This window comes from Python bivittatus, unplaced genomic scaffold (assembly GCF_059951505.1).
Source record: "Python bivittatus isolate LINGU-HERP-01145 unplaced genomic scaffold, Pbiv_v1 ctg000840_np1212, whole genome shotgun sequence".
Taxonomy (NCBI): domain Eukaryota; kingdom Metazoa; phylum Chordata; class Lepidosauria; order Squamata; family Pythonidae; genus Python; species Python bivittatus.
This window is the reverse complement of record NW_028277113.1, coordinates 19504924-19525228: the sequence shown is the minus strand read 5'-3', so window position 1 is coordinate 19525228 and position 20305 is coordinate 19504924. Positions and strand designations below refer to the sequence as shown.

Sequence of the window (20305 nt, the reverse complement as noted above, 5' to 3'; positions counted from 1 at the left end):
CTGGATCTTGACAGCTTTCCTACTACTAGCAGCTCTCATATGGAAATTGAGGTATAAATCCAGGTAATGAAAGCAGTCAAACTGCTCATGAAGTGTCACATTATTATGAGAGTCTGTATCCTTTCTCAGATATTGCACTGTCAGTCAGTCATAAGGCTATTTCTTACATGACAGTAATTCTAGCCTGAGAGATCCCCAAAAACCCAATAACAAGCCTCAAACCTAAATCCCCTCTCTTATGACAGTTCCAACAATAAAATAGATGAATTCTTCTCTTTAATACTCTCTAGGAAATAGCAGATCACTCAGTGTCTGTAGATAAATAAAAATAAAATATTTACAAACAAGGAGGGGAGAAATGTGGGCATTATATATCACTGTACTTGAGAAGATGATTTGGTGCGAGAGGGTGTACAAACATTCTTTATAGTACCAGAAGGGAAGTGTGACAGCTTTAGCACGTCCGGGTGTGTTTTTTATTCTCCAGTATCAACTATACAGCTAAAATAAAAAAGGCTTCAGAAGAAGGAGGAAACAAGAGATTTAAATCATGTTTCTAAATTTTCCTTCAACCCCAGTATGGGTAGCTTTGTATATTCCACCAAAAACAGCAGGAAGGGAAGTATGATTGATTCATGCATCCGTTTCCTCTGCAGAGTTCAAATTATATAGAGAACAAGAGAGCCTTTCCTTCTCTAGTCCTTCAGATGGCTCCCTTAAATACAGTTTTAGGATTTTAAAGAAGAAATTAGGGGAGCTGGGAGGCCTGAATATTTAATTAAAGGCTTTATACTTTGCTCCCCATAACTAAGGCAATGACGCTCTGACCACAAGGCCGCAAGCAAATGGGAGTGATGCACCTTTTTCCAAAGCACAGCAGAACCAATTTTTTTTCTAAAAGAGAAAATTTATCCACACTTTACATAGGACTAGTAAAAGCAGAGAAAATGTGAAAACTGAATCAGTCATGCTTTCTTCTCCACCTATTCTGTAGAACATGAGTGAATAGTACAAATGCTAGGCCAAATTTTAAAAGCCCTGTGAAAGTTCTCATTTTCTGGCAAGAGGAATAAGAGGGTGCTTACGCTGACTTGTCTTTCGCTCCAGATGCTTCCTCTTTCCCTTTCGGGTATTGATAGGACAAAGGTTTTGCAGAACACGGCAACTTGTTTGGGCCACAGTGGCTGTACTGCTGGTTGCTGGACAAGAGAATACATGAACATGTACATGCCTCTTATCTGCACAAACACATACACATACCCAGTAAGTTCATTCTCTATCACAAGCAGCTTCTCTCCTAGTCACTTGAAATACAGCTGAGATTGCTGAAGACTTCCTTCATCAGAGACCTTTACCACAACAGGATCTCTAGGATGGATCAGGGCAATTAAATTGACAGCCAATTACTTCCACAAAGCCACCTGTTCTCCCCTCAAGTATCTACTCCTCCCTTTCTTGCTTCATGGTCAGTTGTCACTGTTCTTCAGCCTCTGTTGTTGATTTTTTAAAGGGCCTTCTTCCTACAAAGTCCACCAACCACAGACAGCAGAAGCTGGAGTGCCTTTCAGAAAACTGGGCGCTGCAAGCAAAGGAGGGAAGCAGCAGGAAATGAAAGATAGAACAGCCAATAGGAATGGTCTACTAGGATTGAGAGAATTGTTTGTTTACTGTAAACAACTATTAGAAGCAACAGCAAGAACCACCACCACTGCAAATTAGGGAGGGTCTCTGGGCATTGCCTAAGCCACACCAAAGACCAAGAAGGGTCAAAAATGCAAAACTGTCCTGCATTCAGAAGAACAGGAATATTTGGGGTATTTTAAATATCTGTATACAGCCTTTTCTACTTAATATATTTGAAAAAAAAAAGCCCTCTTTTACCTTTACAATAAGTTACTATGTTTTTTTTTACAATTTATTTGATTAAATGGCTATTAGAACACTGAATTTTCTAAATAGCACTACCTTAACATGCATAGGAAATGGTTGGGATGTGGTAGAAATAGCCACTCTTTGATTTAGGAAAGGTGAGTACTTGAAGGATGGACCCTGAAGCATATGAAAAGTCCCCTATCTAGAAGTATCAAGCCATTCTAAGTATCTTCTATACAGAATTGAACAGGGACAACACCTAGCTGGAAGGAGCATTTTTTACTGAATCGGTTGCTATTATACTTACATATTTAAGATTCTAATATATCCAATTCATTTCAGGATGTAAGAAACTCACAAGGCCTATGTATAAGATCTTGAAGAATTGCTATCAGGCATTGTTGCTGTTGCTCCCTCATTTGATCAGCAGGGGAGATGCATGACCACAACATATTTATTTAGCTCTGTGAAAAGCAGGTCTTCAAGCAGGAAGGGAATGTCAAGCAGTACGTGAAGACTGTTACCCTATGAAAATATATAGCAGCCGAATATATTTGGGAAATGAAATTGGTAAAGCAGCAAATGATAAAAGCATAATCTTCCTCACCACATTTTGTTTACAAGGTAACTCAATTTATGGGATGACATCTATCCCTTAGAACTTATATCCCAAGCATTCATTAACAAGTATTTCCAACTGTGCAAGATATTAGCATCATTTTCAAGGTGCAGATGGTGTTAAAATTTAATATAAATATAAGATTAAAATTGCAAAAGAGAGGACACCAATTTCATCTATAAAGGAAGCAGTTTCTGCCTCTCTAGGAAAGCTTATTTGGGGTTAATTAGCTTTTATTTTATTCAGCTGGGGCATTAATAAAAAAAGACTCCCATTCTTGGTGTACTCTGTGATGTTCTAAGTAACCACTAGAGACACAGGAACTAGTTAAACATTACTATTCATGCTTGACAGCATTTTGTTTTTTATAAAATCTAGAACAGAAACTCTTGCATTACAATTTAGCCATGGGATTAAAAAAAAAAGAAAACAAGTCCACTTCTATAAAGAATTGGTTAAAATTGGCTTCACTAAATGATAATAGAGCAGAAGACAACAGTGGACTCTAGCAGCTTCTAGTTTCCTGATGTGCATGACCTAGGGTCAGCCTTCAAGAAACCAATTTGCATTAAACTGCCAGAGAATCTTAGAATAAAATACTGGCCACAAGTCTGTTCTCTGATTCTCAATGGCACTAGCAAGGCTTTTTACCTTTCCCTCGGTTTACTGGGAACTATTCTGAACTGCTACAGAGCTGGCCTCTGACTGTGTGCAGTACATACACAGCTAACATAGCATAACTCAGTTTTATCCCAGTTGCATCTTATCCTGTTTGGATTTCCAGAAACTGGGTCAAGCAACATTTGTTGTTATTTGCGGTTCAAAGAGCACAGCAAGGTACAAATGTTTGTTAATGAGCCATACTTTTTTTTTTTTTAATCCATTCAATCATGGCTGATTCTTGGAGACTGCCTGAACAAGTCCCTGTAGTTTTCTTGGCAAGGTTTTTTGGAAGTGGTTTGCCATTGTCTGCTTCCTAGGGCTAAGAGAGAGTGACTGGCCTAAGGTCATCCAGCTGGCTTTGTGCCTAGGTGGGACTAGAACTCACGGTCTCCCAGTTTCTAGCCTGATGCCTTAACCACTACACCAAACTGGCTGTCTTATGAGCCATACATAACAACATTACAATGATGGTGTATGAGCTTGTTACTTAATACCACACAAACAGAGAATGAAAGAAGGCCAATGAAAATTACAAGCAAAAATTCACTTTTGAAGGGGAGTTGCTTGAGGGAAAAAAATAGCTGGAGTGGATTACTTGGGGAAAGAATGAAACATGTTTCTTACCCTTTTAAATTTGGTTTTGAAACAAATGATGGTCTAACATTATGTATGGAACAGGTCATTATAACTTGATCAGCCTAGGGCACAGCAAAGAGGATAATTTTACATAAATGGAAAGAAACTTTGGGGACAAGGTTCAACAGTGCAGAAAAGGGTCTTAACACGTTACAGAGGATAATACTGACTTAATGGAGAAAATCATGTAGTTGCTAGGAGTCAAAAACAACTTGATAGCACATAATCCATCAATTGCTCTCAATGACAACAGAACCAAATGTAATGGATTTCATAGCATGAGCAGTCTACTGTGATCATCCATGTAACTGTCTTTGAAGTAAATGTTGCTGAAGGAGCAACAGAAACAACAGCAGATAACAGGAACTATTATTTTAAAAGTGAATATTTTTATACCATGACAATGTTGATATCACAGAAAAGGTCCTGCTCTGTCCTGTTAATTAAATTTATATAGTGGTTGGACATTATAATAATCTTTTGAGGCCTTGTTCAATTTATAGTAGGTTCAAATAGGAGGTAGCTTACAACTTTACTCATACATACTCAAGTCTCAAGGACATTTCTTTCCTTTACAGCACAGAAGTACTTATTCTAATTTATAGGATATAAAGATTTTACAAGCAGAAATTTGAGGAGCATTTTCTTAGTAGACAATAGTGACATGTGTATCAAGGTTAAATTATATAAACCTAAAGTGTCACATATTATGCTTTAAAACAAATACCGTGGAACAGCAGGAGTTGAGAATAAAAAAACAAATTTGTTTAATGAATTGAGGTCTGAAGGTCTGTGTTTCAGTATTAAACTATTCCTTTGATCTCTGCCATGAAGAGCAAACAATTCTTGTGCTTTCATCTGTAAAAAGTGACTTGCTTTCTACAGAGCTGAGATTGCAGTCTTTCATTTCTGAAGAGAAATGTGACTGCACTATGTCACCCAAAGTCAGAGAACATTACAGCCCAGCATCGTAAGTTATTTATAGACATAAAGGGGGTTTGGAAAACAAATCAAGCACTGATGCAGTGTTGCAAGACTTTACATCCTACCATAGGATTGCAAGACTTTACATCCTACCATAGGATTCATGTCCAGTACACAAAGATGTCATAAAATTATTCTTTTCCTCTGAAACATCATTACAACTCTATATAGATTATGTTAGACTCTGATCTTGCTTTGGCCATGTAGAACAAATGCAGGGTCTACAACTTTCTTATACTTACTGCTCAAGCTCTGCCATAATCTCCATTGGTTTCCATTCCAAATAGAAAATGAGGGATGGGAAGAACCATTGCAACTTTTCCCATCCCTCTTCTACTGGATACTAAATAAATAGGCAACATTAAGAACAAAGAAAGAGTAAATGTCTCACCTGTATTTAGATGAAATTTATCTAAACAAAATAATTCAGAGATAGTATACTGACATTACATATTGTCAAGCCCATGGTTTGTAACTGGTTTATAACTGAATGTTAGACTACTAGAAAGGCTGAATGAAGAAAAAAATGGTGCCTTTGGTGCTGAAGAAAATTGTTGACAGTATTTTGGACTGCAAGAAAACCAAATAATTCACTGCTAGATGAAGTAAAATAAGAATGCTAAATAGAGGCTTTAATAAATAAGTAAAAGCTTAGATATTTTGGACAAATAATAAGCATTACTGGAGAAGACCCTGATGCTTAAAAAACCTTGAAGGCAATAAAAAATGGAGGAAAAAAAAAAAAAAGGGGGTGGCTAGATGCTATCACCAATGATGTAAGTATGAGCTTACAAGAACTCAAAGATGCAGTTACTGACAGTCCTGGTGTCTTTTTATGTCCACTGGGTCACAGAAAATTGGAAGCAACTGAACAAGTGATCAACATGTCAACAGAAACATATAAATTTGAACTGTTATATCTAAACTAAATATTCACAGAACATTTTCTCCTAAAACTACTTAACACTTATATAAAATGTTGAGGACCACTTTTCAATATATCCCATTTCTACAAATTTAAAATTATAATTAATTCAACAACAATAACAAAACGTCTATGGTGAAATTGGTGTGTACTGCTGTGCCCTTCTAGCTTTCAGGTCCAGTCCTTAAAATTAAAATTCTGACACATATGATTAATGCATATTAGTATTTAATATATGTGTTTAGATCATCCATGCAAGAATCACTGTCTGTACCCTCTGAATTTATTTTGTTCTTTTGTTCCTTTGTGTTCCTATACAGTTCTCCTTTTTCTTAATCTTCAGAGCAATTGTTCAGAGCAATGATTAGTCATCAGAACTCCTTTCCAATCAGCTGCTATCTTCCTAAGACTTCCTTGTGTTTAAGACTTTATTTTCATACTTTCCAACCTAGAAACATATTGGAAAAATACAAAGTAAAGGGGCACAGGACACTGTTCATCCGTCAGCAGGATCTCACATCCAAATTAAAACAGAACAAGACCAAACTCTGTGTGTGGGGAGAAGCTGGCAAAAGAAAGATAAAATCTGAAAGTGGGCTGAATCCAGGTAGGATTGTGGAGAAAAAAATTCTAGAAAAAAAGAATGGGCAAGACTGTTGGACCATGGCTTGGGATACTGCTGACTGCTCCATTTTTCAGTCCACAATGTCTTAATCATGTGACCCAGAGTGGAACTTGGAAAGAATTCCAGAAATCATGCTTAGCACAATTTGGTTACCATGTTTCTTCTTCCTTCTCTTTCTTCTATTCCACCTTGGCTACACCTAAGAAACTTAAATTCTGCATTTAAGAATTAAATTCTGATTTCTTTTGAAATTAGTATTCTCAGACTTGTTCAGAACATGGACAAATATATCATGAGTATATTCTATCCCATTAAAATAGGCATTTTCTATTTCACTTGCTTTTACACTTTTAAGAATCATTACCTAGAAAAGTGGGTCAAGACTGGTCTTCAGTTTTGGGTGGGTTATAAATGCTGTAAAATAAAATAAATAACTTATTTAAAAATGTATCTAGCTTTTTTCAACACCATATTTCATGTAAAATCATGCAAGATTTGTTTCCTACGTGGTAGGTACCCCATCTTCATCTTCCCAAATTTTATAAATTATTTAAAAATATTAACAAAAAGAAGTATGCTCAAAAATAAGTGGCAGAATAAATCATTCTCTCTGTTTTATAATGGGTATGGTTTTCTCCTTGGTACCATCAAAACTGGCAGGGCAAGCTACTGTATATAAACAGGGAACAAACCTCACACTCTAGAGACTAGAGTTGGATGTTAATCTCTGCTTATCTGGGTGGTGGCTGCTGGAGGGGATGTGTTCTGGTCTTTTTGTTTCCTTCTTAGCTTTTTGTTGTTTCTTTTGAATTGTGCATAAATATGGTTTATTTCTATGTCTACTGATGGCTGATTTGTCTGAATGCCAAGCTTCCAGGAATTCCCTAGTGTTTTTGGATTTGGCTTGATCTAGGATGCTCACAGTTTCCCAATTGAAACTGTGGTTGAATCTGTCCATGTGTTGTGAGATTAAGGAGTTTTCATTGTGTCTTCTGACTGCTAGTCGGTGTTCATGGATGTGCTCTGCTAGTCTTCTGCCTGTCTGTCCTACATAGTGACTGTTACAGTCCTTACACTGTATGTTGTAGATGACTCCTATTTTTTCTTCTTGGGCAACAGGGTCTTTTGGTTTACTTAAGATGTTTTGGAGGGCTTTAGTTGGTTTGTGTGCTATTGTAATGCTGTGTGGTTGTAACAGCCTGTTGGTTTATATACTATATATTAACAGGGAGCAAACCTCACACTCACTAGCACTGATGATGTTACCTAGTTGGGTAATGAAATGTCTGCAAGCAAACAACCAAGCTCAGAGAGCACCAAGGACTCCACAGTTCAACCCTGAGCTACATATATTCTCTTTTATTGCAAATATATTGTTTTGCTTTTAAAGACAGATTTACATCTTTCTTCATTCACAATCCCTAGGAGATCATCAGCTGTGCTGAGTTTGCTGGTAAGGAACAGAATACTATATCTATAATCACTGGAGCTCAAAGACAGGCTTAGTTAATGCCTTTTATATTAAACAATATCAGGTGACAAGTCCTGGGTATAAGATAATAGATATCCTGTATTTAAGAAGCACCAGATCTCTGTATGCAATGAAGCAATGATTTTTAAAATACAAATGCATAGAATCCTTAGAATCAAGGCTACAGTGATTGAGATCACTGAACTATCACAGGAGCAGATATATAGAATAACTAATCTGAGCTGGTTTTGCTTTCCTTCATAAGCGAGTGGTTCTTTCAAATGTAAGACAACTCCCTAGCACAACATTGATTTTGTCTCAAACTAAACAAATTATGCCATATGGCCCCAAATAAACCTTATAAAAAAATTTCCCTAATCTAAAATATTGCTCTAAAATAAACTAAAATTAGCCAGGTGGTGTTTCTTTAACTGGAAGGAAGGTAAATGTAGATTGCAACTTCTGTTCTGATTACTACATGTTCTATATTAATAAAAGTTTTAAAGCAGGAGTGAAAGAAACTGTAAGACTTGCACCACTCATGAGATATTGGTAATTCTGCTTAAACACTGTTTGGAAATTATTTTATATGAACTGATTATATTCTGCCTATTACTTCACCAAGTGGGCTCAATTCAATTTTATCACAGGTCTGGAACAAACAAAAAATAAAAGATAAAATAATATTTAAATACTAATAATGTAAAAAAAAAAAGGCTTAAAGAAACCCATGTGAGCATATTTTGGCTAAAGATCAAGAGTTGTGGATTCAGTAGTGGTCCCAAGGCATTCCTACCAAAAAATGAACACAATTTTCCACATAATATATAGGTAGATGTTGTTACTTTTAATGTAAACTTTTAATGCTTATTGCCAAAAACAGCTTTTCCCAATCTGTTACTTTACAGATAAGTTATATTTCAATTCCCATAAATCTAGTCATACTTTTGCAGAAGAATCAGTTGGACTAGGCTCAAACACAATCCTTTCCCCCAACTTAAAAAAAACACATTTATAAATAAACAGAAATGCTAAATATGCTAAATATATAGAGAACAAAATAATCGGTATAAATATGAACTATTCATCAAGAAAATAATAGGTACTATGTACAGTATGACATCTGAAGTAAAGCACAATTATGTTCCTGAACTATTTTGAAATAATCAAACATGTAAACAGATCATTGTGTAAACTATATAATTTTACATCTAACTAATTTTTAACTACCAATATGACTGTTTTTAATATATCAAAAAAAACAACAACCCAACACTCTTAACAGTGACATGTGTACACATTAAACAGTCATGAATATATTTTCTTGGTTTTCTTTCCCTAGCAATGATTAATGCAGCCTATCAGAAGCCAGATGGTGCAAAACCAAACCCATCAATCAAAATGAAAAGACCACAGAGTGCTCCTCCACAATGATGTGCTTGGAAATGGAAATTTTCTTCATAGACTCTTGGCCACAATATGCAGAACAAACCCTAAATAAGCTTGCACTGTCGCCAAAAAGCTGGCAGAAATGGCTTGGGCTTTGTTAGGTAGTAAAGAGCTGAAGAAGCAATGTCTGCTGCTCAGAGAAGGAAGGATTATAAAAACCCAAATGTGAAGAGAAAAAAGTTAAAAGTGGGTTTTAAAATTATTTTAATAATATTTGCTTTGATGACAGATTCTGTCAAGCTGTCCATTCGCTGCTGATTTAATATGGGATAATGCCACGCATTAATAAGCAGCTGCCACTGTCTGCCTGACACAAGAATCAGCATTTAATGACTTGTCCTGCACAAGCGTTTTAAATACAGTAATCCTAAATGTCTTGGTTTTACAATGCATCCTTTTCCTTCTAAAGTTCTGAAAGAAAACAAATGTTCATGCATTTACACATTAAACTGTTACGGATGGTTCCTGATTAATTTCTCTCAGCAAAAAAACACTGTGAATGTACTACTAGCAAATTTCACAGAGTATACGTGGGGGAGTTTTACACAATTTCTGTTTTGTGTGAAAATTCAAAATAAATTTTGTGTCTCTGTGATAAAAGTATACACACACATATACATATACAAGCAATATATACCTTCATAAATATATGATTGTCAGAGTAAAATAACCTTAAGGATACATTTGTTGAGACCTAGAGTACAACTGATATTTACCAGACTAATTATACATTCAACCCATGCTTCTTCATCCCAACAATTTCATACAGGATTAAAATCCTTTATTAAAACATTATTTCCCAGTAATACTGAATAGTATCACATAATTCTACAAGCCACTTACAGAGAAACATATATATTAAAATGAAGAGATTTCTTGTAAGATATGTTGTTAAAAATGATTTCAGTAAGATTTATGCAAGTGAATAGATCTCAAAACTGAAATACAACACATACTATGAAGGTAGCTTATGAGTGACACTCCAGCTGAAGAATGCTGGCTGCTTTAGAAGACAAGGCTTTGAGAACAATTCTTAGAAAAGAGGCACCTTGTCCTAGTAAACCAGAACAAAGTACAATCAAGATGGCAGGAATGGTTCACATGGTAACCATGAGTGTTTAGCAGGGGAAATACTTCATGCTCTCATCAGCTTGAGCATTTCATTCTATCCTGCACTGTGAACTTTGTAAACACATTTCTACCTTATAGAAAAGGTAAAAATATCCATCCATGAAAGGTGAATCTGTGAGTTAACAAAATAACATCATTAGCATGTTTAATCATTTGCCAAATTGTCAATTTTAATCTATTTTAACACAATATTTTATAATTTTATGTGTTGTATATGCTTTAAAATATTATTAGATGTTGGCATTTGTATATCAGCCAGAGACTTAGGTGGTACTTGCTCTTTCACTATATATTTATAACTATGGTAAAAGGTGAAATGCCATATGCATATCAACTGTGGAAAGAATCCATTCCTTGCCATCCTGTGATCCAAAACAAAGCAAAAATAAAGGAAATCACACATCCTTGATCACATTAAAAGTTGGACCCAGGTGAGGGACTGCCACTAGCTGGTTCTGATGATCCGGAGGCAAAGCTTTGTCTCCCTTCTCTCTGAGCTATTCTGCTGGAGCAACCACAAGAGTAAAGTAGGAAGACTAATGTGACATGGTTCTTGAGATAGCCACAGAAAGTGAGAATCTGCTTTTTTAAGGATAGGGACAAGGACACACTTTTTTTTCCAAAAACTTTACATATTCCCAGAATGCATCCTATGCAAACATAAATTTTAAGTACAGAACTTCACAGAATACAGCACAAACCCCTTCCGAATACAAGAGGACTCTCAGAAAAACATACTCTTACACAAAATCTGAATGTATTAAACTATTTGGCTTGCATATGTGCTATTACTTATTTATTTAAGTAATACACTGTAACTCATACAATGGACAGAATTAAAAATGCATCTGAATACAATAACAATGTCCAAAAAAGAGGGTAATGCTTAACAAAGTAGGCACATCTAGCTTTGTTTATTGAAATAGACAAGGTTAGATGTGCCTGCTTGGTTAAGCATTCTTTTATTTTTAAGAAAGACCCACTGCCCCTCTTTCAAAAGACTATCCAAACCTCCCTACCATGAAACGCTATGAATCGAATTGTTCACTTTTATTTTTAAATTTTTCATTTGGTATTTTGAAAACTCTTTAATAAAAACGTTTCAAATTCACAAAGTGAAAAACTGACAGAGTTAAGGGAGATGTAGACATGGGTGAGCTATCCAGCTTCAAGTTACTTGCCCTTTCAAGACATCTGGCAGTGTTCTTCCATGCTTGGCTCTTTGATTTGATACCATTTCCCTGCATATATCTATCATGCCCATGTTCAGGAAAGACCCAAGCCATACTCCTTTCATTTGTTGGAAAATCTCTGTGGGTAATTTCCAAGTTTTGTTTGCACCCAGCATACTCTCAGTCAATCCCTCTATCCATATCAGAGCAAGCACACGCCACTCAATACAGCTAGCAAAAATATTGCCTGATATTTATTAATTAAACATCATTAAACAATAATGGGCAACAGTGGGACAAAAGCAGGGAGGGAGATGTGAATAACAGACAAGAATTTAGTTTATCAACAGCACAGAACTTTTCAGAGCCACTGGAAACATTACTGTGGGTAATTAGCACTGGCAGTCCCAAAGGGAGTGACCTTTGTTTATTCCATCTTTAAACCTCTTATGGACATAACAGCAGCAAAACAGAGATGGAAAGTAACACACCAGGTGATGATCCCTCCTCTATTCAGCACCATAAGGGGAACATTTTGGTGGATGGAGATGACGTATCCAACAGCATTAACCTAATTAATGATCCCTATGGAAATAATCTATACTGCCTATTGTTCTGAATAACTGACCTACACTTTTGGCCAAGCAGAGAGTCTTCTTATTGTTGCTAGTCACCCATGGAATAGAGACACTTACGAAGGGAAACCTGAAGAAAATAAGGCTCAACCAAGCCTCGATCCTTTAAGTTGCTATTATTATACTGCCTAATATATAATAAGGCTCTAGGATGCAACACAACCACAAAATCTCAAACCAGCCTTGCATAAAAGTCTAACAAAGGGTAGGTACACTGCAAAGGACACCTGGTTAACAACCTGTAAATATTGTTTGCTTGCTTTTGTACAAGTGTTCTAAGATAAACTTGAATATAAAAATTGCCTAGATGTTTTGACCTTCAAAAATATGGAAACGAGGCTGAAAAAAAAGATGGATTTATAATTTCAAAAATTGTCTGTTTCAGGCATCTTTCGGGAAATAACCTGAAACCATCTCAGCACGTCATTCAATGTGCATATCTGTCAGCTATTCCATATTCCATTAGATTGAAATTACATGCAGACTTATGGCATGAACAGCAGCTAATTTTAATCCTTCCTATCCACTCATCAGGTTTGTTTGTTTGTTTGTTTGTTTATTTATTTATTTATTTATTTTACTGCCTTAGATAATAGAGCATCTGAAAATTTAAAAGCTTTCATATTATTTTATGATTTTGAATTTGGCTTAATAAAATTACTGTCCAGATGTCGGTTATAGAACTTTTCTTGTAATCAACACAGTGAACTTAATTTTTAAATAAGTTTTAGTCTACCATCTAGCTACTCTTCAGGATGTGTCCTTCCACATGTCTTTTATAAACATAAGTTGAAGAAGTTACTCTAACTCAGGAAAAGCAAGTCAAAATTCATTAGAAAAATTGTCCTTTGTATTATGAATTTTTTCTCAGGGGGAACTGTTCGTGAACAGACTACCTTTCTGCACTAAGTCATAAAAAACATTCCAACTTCTCAAACATCTCTCATTTGCTTTCAAAAGGAAAAAGAAGTGAAGCAGCTTAAGAATGGTTTGACATGAAGTTTTAACAACATAAATCATGCTGGTTTGGAAAGAACACTGAAACTGCCTTTTTAATCTGAAAAGAATCATAATCACATAATTTTGAACAAGTATACCACATAATACTAGAAATAATGTAGGGTGTTTCTAAATTACATGTTAGAGAATTATAGTTCATCTTAAAAGTTTTTGAGTATCAAACTCAAAATATAAGATAGCTGTGAGAAAAGAAGTGATAGGCGAGAACAAAGTTGAGATCAAAAAGAAATAACTTTTTACATATTAGGCTACAGAATTTAGAAATGTGATTGATTTCTTAAATGCAAGGCAAAACAGTATCAGTGAAACAGATACAATTGCAGAATGAAGACAATCTGAATCACAAACATACTGTATTATCATGTAACAGACAGAAAATAATATCTTAACTCATGCTTTCAAATGTTAAATGGAACAAGATTGCTTAAACCTAACCCTGGATATTTGTTTAGAGCTTTCAACTACATAAACGGTAGGTACCTGAGTTTGAATGAAATCCACCTCCACCCCCAAAAAGAGGGAAGAAGTAAATTAGAAAAATCTCAGTTTGGAGCTTTTCCAGTTTGGAGAAAGATTTTCAGAATGTTGAAAGAAATCTCATCAGCTTTATTTATTTGTTAGTTCTGGCATCTGTTTCTCTGCAGGATTTCATCAGACTCCTGGGACATGCATTAACCTCTGCCTTTTTGTTTGTTTGTTTGTTTTAACACAACCATAGTGCCCCTGAACTGTGAGCTGTGAAACTTACAGTTCACAGTCTCAGAGGTGTGAATCCTTACGGAGGCAGATATATCCTAAGAACTAGAAAAAGACGCTCCATCACAGTTGAAAAGTTCAGGATGAAATGTGGGAAAGAAAAATGGGATGTCTCTTTTACTTGATGGCTGGGGAGAAAAATGGGTGTTCTCTACTTTCTGGATGCAGTGCTTCAAATCACTGTCAACAAATAAGCACATTTTTTGCACATGTGTGTGGCAAGGATGACAAACTAGACAAGTGTTTGAAACACCCAAAATGAGACTGTACCTTCTCCTTCAGCTTCCATTCCATAGAAACTCTCAAAAGCTGAATTTCTAAACACTAACAGAGAAAAACCCTGCAGCTATGCAGATAAATGCCTATTATGCAATTACTACATCTTATAGTTTAGATTCCACATGGAAATATTTCTGGCACTGCTATAATTCCTTTGGCCCTAGTTCAGAGTTTTGTGCACACACCCTGCTTTTGGGGTCCTGTCTAATTCAGCAGCCTCTCCCAATTAGAAACCAAAAGAAGTTTTGGAATTGCGCTGAACAGAAGGAAGACGGACAGTGAAGAATACGAACCACCCACCATCTTCTTTAAAGATTAGGATTTTGCTGGATTATAGCCATAATGTAGGGAAAAAAATCCACTGAAGTCATTGTGGCTAACTTCAAAGAATTGAAAAGAATGATAGTTTTAAACACTGCATCTGTGGAAAATATTAGGAACTAAAATATGTAAAGTGAATTAAATAGCTGGGCCACCCTAAGGCAGCAGCTGCATGAATGTATTGAATTACAGAAACTATAACCTAGAAATTTTAACGTCCTGTGAACATTATTAGGTTACAGCAAATGTTTAAGCTAAAAAACAACTGCATGGGATTTGTACATAGGAGCTGCTTCCGGTAGCAGGATTGAATTTGGGTAAAGGAACTTATTAATTAATAAGATACAAATATAAAATCTGTGGAACACAGATTTGTTTAGGAAGATCTTATCCTTTGACCTTGCTGTATTCATTTTCTTCTAGTCCTCCAAAACATATCCTTCAAAAACTATTTGTCATTCACTTCTGCTACTTTTGTTATTTTATGTATTTTAAAATACATAAAACAGTATCAGAATAACAAACCTAAATACTTATATTATTTTCCAGCCCTTACACTGAGTAATATGAAAAATGAACGTACATGTTCATAAACAAAGTCAGAATGATTTCAGGATATTTTGATACATAGCGCCACAAAAGGAATGAACTGGAATGGAGCTGGGGAACACAAGTGGCCAAGCTCTAACAGAAGGGCTAATAAAAGAACAGGAGGATGTGTAGTACTATGAATGGAAAAAATGTCCCACCACAAAATTCAGATGTGGAAAAATTTCAAAGGTTTCTGGATGTTCAGTTGCTTCTCTTGCTTCTTAATTGAGCTAGTCTTATATTATATATATCTCCTGCTCTACAATGCAATGAAATAATCCCATCACAAACATGGTTTTCCTGCTTTTTCTTTTTAATTAATTTACATGTTTTAAAATTTGTACTATTAATCCTGGCACCCGAGGGATAGAGGAGGAGGAGGACAAGAAACATCCACATTAGAGCAGGGATTGCCTTCTCATATGCCATAAGTACTGATAATTTACCTCCACAATCATGCCCTCAACTTTGTTGAATCATGTCAGGCCTCAGTTGGTCGTGAGCATAATTGGGCAATGGTGATGATTCTGGAATCATCAACTATAATGTTTTTTTTCCCTTTCCTGAGAATAAGATTCTCAGACACAGGGTCAGGATCAGAATGAGGATCAGTGTTGTTTCTTCACTCAGAGAAAAGTTAAGTAGCGGATTATCCAACATGGTAGCTTATTGTTTCAAGGTATGCGTCACCCCTTCTTATTTCATTTCACAGAGTTTGACAGTCACAGCGGCTGCTCTGTTCCAACATACAACTGTAAAATTATGGCTGACTTAGAGAAAATATGAAAAAAGCATCCCCACAGAAACGTCTACAGTATGGTTGGAAATCCTAGCCAGAACAGTATAAATAAATCAAGTAACTCCGCTGACTGATAAATGGACCACTGATGACAAGTTAAGAAACTGCAGATTCTTGTACACGTTAAAAGAACCCAATGTTCAAAAGTCCTGCTAAGCTCTCGAGACTCAGTTAAAAACAAAACATACCACTGAAGGAGAAAAAAGGAAGACATCAGGACAATTCATTGATCCATTAAAACCAATGACTAAGAGACCAAGCAAAATGGAGAGCCCTAAATTCCAGTCAAAGGAAAATACTTTTTTTCATATAGTTAGATTCTGTTTCCCATGGATGGATCCTTAAAGTATCTTTTCTTGGCCAAAAAGCATGAACCAAGTCAATACTCAGCTTTAGTAGTTGAATAATATGAATATCATGGTGCAATGAAAAAAACCCCTGCATTTTATTTTTACCTTGTGATCATATGGATTGTATGAATGAAACAGTTTGGATAGCTCTTTTGTTCTTTGTTTCTTCTGTAGGGAAAGAAGAAAAATATGATTTTTAAAGAAAATTAGACATACAGAAATAATACATTTTAATCAGTACTCAGTAAATAACAATGGGTACAATTTTGCAAAGAAAAAAAGCCCTATTCCCTTAAAAAATAGTTTTCTTCATTTAAGGAGAAAACTAAAATGACTAGCAAGCAATGTAAACATATACTGGTATGCAAGAATTTTCAGTACATTCCCCAGTTTGTCACTGTTGCATACATTTTTGCTCAGTGGAAAGGACAAAAACAGCAGCTCTCCCCACCGTTCTTTTGTGCAGGCACTGGGAAGACTGAGGTTCTATTCCAGTGTTTCTCAACCTAGACAACTTTAAGATTTGTGGACTTCAACTCCCAGAATTCCCCCTGCTGGCTGGGGAAATCTGGGAGCTGAAGTCCACACATCTTAAAGTTGCCAAGGTTGAGAAATGCTGCTCTATTCCATTTTCAGTCACAGAAGGTCACTAGATACCTTGGGCCAATCATTCTCTCTCAGTCAGAACTACCTTATAGGTTTATAATTGTGGGGAAAAACAGGAGGAGAGACCATTCTCTGCACTGCCCTGACTTCATGAACAAAAGGCAAGATAGAAACCTAATAAATAAATGCTTCTAGATCGCCTGGTAGGTCATAGGCAACTCATATATTATTAATCAAGCCAATTCTAAATTTTAAATTACCCTCAACAACATTATTGACAAAATTATTCACAGTAAAATAATACATTGTAGTTATTTTTATAGTAATTTTATTAAAAATTATAATTACAACAATAAAAACTAATGCAACTAAAAAAAAAGAAAAAAAAGAAAAAATAGAAGGTGCAGAACAGAAAAAATAGAAAAATAGAAAAGAAATAAAAAGTAAGAACATAGTAAAGAAAAAGAAAAGAAATATATAAAGAAATAACTTCCTCTTTTATCACAAGTATAAACAATTTTAGTAACTTATCACCTTCTCTTAAAATACAACAAATGATCTCTTCTTCCCATACCCCATCTCTTATCTATAAACAAATCCTTAAAGCCTTGTTGTTTCAGTCCTAATCAGCAAAAGTCCATTAAGGGTTACCAGAGATAACAACATATTTATTTTAACCTTGATCAAATAAACCAACTTTATATTCCTTCCTTTTGCTTCTAACAATCTTGATCTTTAGTCCCTTCAAATAATGTCCTAGAACTTGATTTCTTTTCATTTTTTCTTTGTCCCTTCTCACAAATTTCTTCAAAGCATTAACAAGCCTCTTTTCTAAATCCAATATAGGAAAATTATCCATGTCACTCTCTTGGTTTGTTGTTTGTACATCCCTTTTAATTATTAAGACACTAGCCGGCTTCTTTTATATGTCCCATGTAACATCTTTTTCCATGTCACTCTTATAGTCTGTCATTTTAAAATCCACTTTCAAATCAGTCTCAATCTTGTCAGGTAAAACTTGTTCCTCTTCCATAACATCTTTTAAACACATCTATATGTTTGCCTATCTATAAAGGCAAACACTTGTAAAATTAACTTCTGGGTCCATTGTTCAAACATATCCTTCATATGTCCAATGTTAAAATGTTTTGCTTCATTCTGTATTTGTAAGTTGAGTTTGAGTGTTCTGCTCCTTTAATTGTAGTTTTTAGTTCCTTCTAGTTCCCTCTAGTGTCCAATTATTAAAGTCTTACCTTATTCTGTTTTTTAAAAAAGAATGAAAAACAACAGCATTTTTCCACAGGAAGGATTCTTTATAATTAATTCCAAAATCCTATTTCAAATTTATCTGGGCTCTTAGTTCATTTGTAACTTTCTAAAATCAAAGTTTCAATCACCCTTTAGCTGTTTATTCCCTCCCCCCCCCCAATTTTTTTTAAGTTCTTAAACTTGTATTTAAAACTTCTTTCACTAAGGATTGAAGGAAATTCACCCGGTGCTATAAAACTTGTCAATCCAAAGGTTCTTAATAGCTGAAAAGCAGCTAATGAGCAATTTCCGAAAGTGATTAGAAAAGAAGTATGTGAACCCAATGACCTTTCAAAGGTACCAACCATGGTATGAGCAACATGGTTAATCTCTCATCTCCCAGAGCTCTAAACCCGCTGTCTTGTGATCTCTTTGTGAGGAGCAGCTGTCTGGAACACTTGTGGGTGATCTAAAGTTCTCTCCTTGTCCAGAGGAACTATTGAAGAGCTGGTCTACTTGCTGGATCTTCATTCTGCTGAGGTTGTCAGCAATGCCTTTCGCAGAGCCATCTTCAGTCCTCCATTTCTTCCCCAGAAGTCATTATATTGTAATATTTATTGATAGAATAATTTTTGGTTTTAAAATAATTTCATATTATATTAACTGTATCTGTTAACACTGATAGTTACTTGCCCCAAATTAGACATATACCTTCCTTTTAAAAAAGAGTTATAATAAAAAAAAATAAAAAAGAATAATTATCCCAGCTTATGATCAAAAGCAAAATTACACTTTCTCAGTGAATTAAAATGTAGCTATTTGTCATCTTACTCAGTATATTTGCATTTTAAAAAGCCTCTAGAAGAATAAAAAATAAGTTTGTTCTTGAAAATTTAATCAATATTTGCATAATTCAGTATAATGATTATAAAGGCTAACGGTTGATGTTATATTTAATACTGCCGTGTATTTATAGTAGATATAAATATGAAGCAAGTGTTTATGGAACAGAAGAATGCAAGATGCTATTTTAACTTCTAAACTGTATTAGCAATAACATAATTTGATATTTTATTTATTTATTTAAAACATTTGTATAGCTGCCCATCTAAAAACCAACTCTGGGTGGGTTACAACCAATAAAAACAATACATACGACCATAAAACTAAAGGACAATAAAACTCAAAACAGAAAAACCTGGTGCCACAACCACACTTCCTTGATGCAACCCACAACATTCTCATCACAGTCTGACCACACCCATCCTAGCACATGGGGGGAAAGCTCATAATTAGGACAGATTTATAATGAAAATTATGAAAGTAATTTGTCCACATAGCAGTCCTTCAAAAATGTGGGAAATATATCTGTATGTGTGATAAGGTGTGAATATGTTCCAATCTTTCATGATTGTGACTGCATTCATATATTGCATAAATTCATGGTTTCTTTAACTGTGACTTGTTGAATAAGCTATAATTGGCTGGGTTCACATATTTAAATAAGGATTGGATAAATTCATGAATGAGAGGTTTGTTAAGGGGCATTAGTCTTGAAGACACAATGGTACCTCTAAGTTGAGGACAGTGTATCTCCAAATACCAGTTGCAGGGGAATAATAGAAACAAGACAGAAGCATCTGGTCGTTCACTCCGAGAAACAAAATGTGGAAGTAAGATGTGCCTTGGCTTGATCTAGCATGGCTATTCTTATGTTCTTATGGTATGTTCATAAAACCATGGAATACAAACCACAATGGTTAGGTTTACATGTTCTATTAAATCAAAATGAAAGAACCCATTTTTGGGATTACCATGACATGTGAATACAGCCATAGAAGTGGCTCCAGACTAAAGATGCACTCATGCAACACACTTCCACTTTCTACCACTTCCACTGATTTCATCCATTGGAAGTGGCTTGGAAAGGTAAAATGGAAGGGGGAATCAGTGAAATCAAACAAACGGAGTTATATTCTATTGTGTTTGAGAATGTCCCTTTGCTTTTAGGAATAGCTTTTTAAGGAGTGTAGTGGGTTGCAATGAGAAAGAGATGGCATGCAGGCCCTATTACACGTGTAGAATTTTATTCCTACAACTCTACATCCAATCCAGTTACTGAAATCAGAGCACCATAGGAGAAATAAAAGACA

At 35.3% G+C, this 20305-nt stretch overlaps 1 protein-coding gene across 5 annotated transcripts in view; it reads right to left on the bottom strand.

Annotated features, from left to right (window-relative positions):
- The window catches only part of CDKAL1 (CDKAL1 threonylcarbamoyladenosine tRNA methylthiotransferase), a 316095-nt gene that overhangs the window by 59583 nt on the left and 236207 nt on the right, over positions 1-20305 (bottom strand). For 3 of the 5 annotated variants that reach the window (XR_015794055.1, XM_088130858.1, XM_088130855.1), the window contains exons 13-14: positions 16404-16466; positions 1086-1199 (exon numbers count right to left, since the gene is read on the bottom strand). The exons of 1 other annotated variant lie outside the window; for it this stretch is intronic. Coding sequence is in view for 3 of the 4 variants with exons in the window: in XM_088130858.1 (XP_087986984.1) it covers positions 1086-1199; positions 16404-16466 (177 nt within the window). In the remaining variant the exon portion in view is untranslated. The remainder of the gene's footprint in view (positions 1-1085; positions 1200-16403; positions 16467-20305) is intronic. One more of the 5 variants, XM_088130856.1, reaches the window with a different exon arrangement.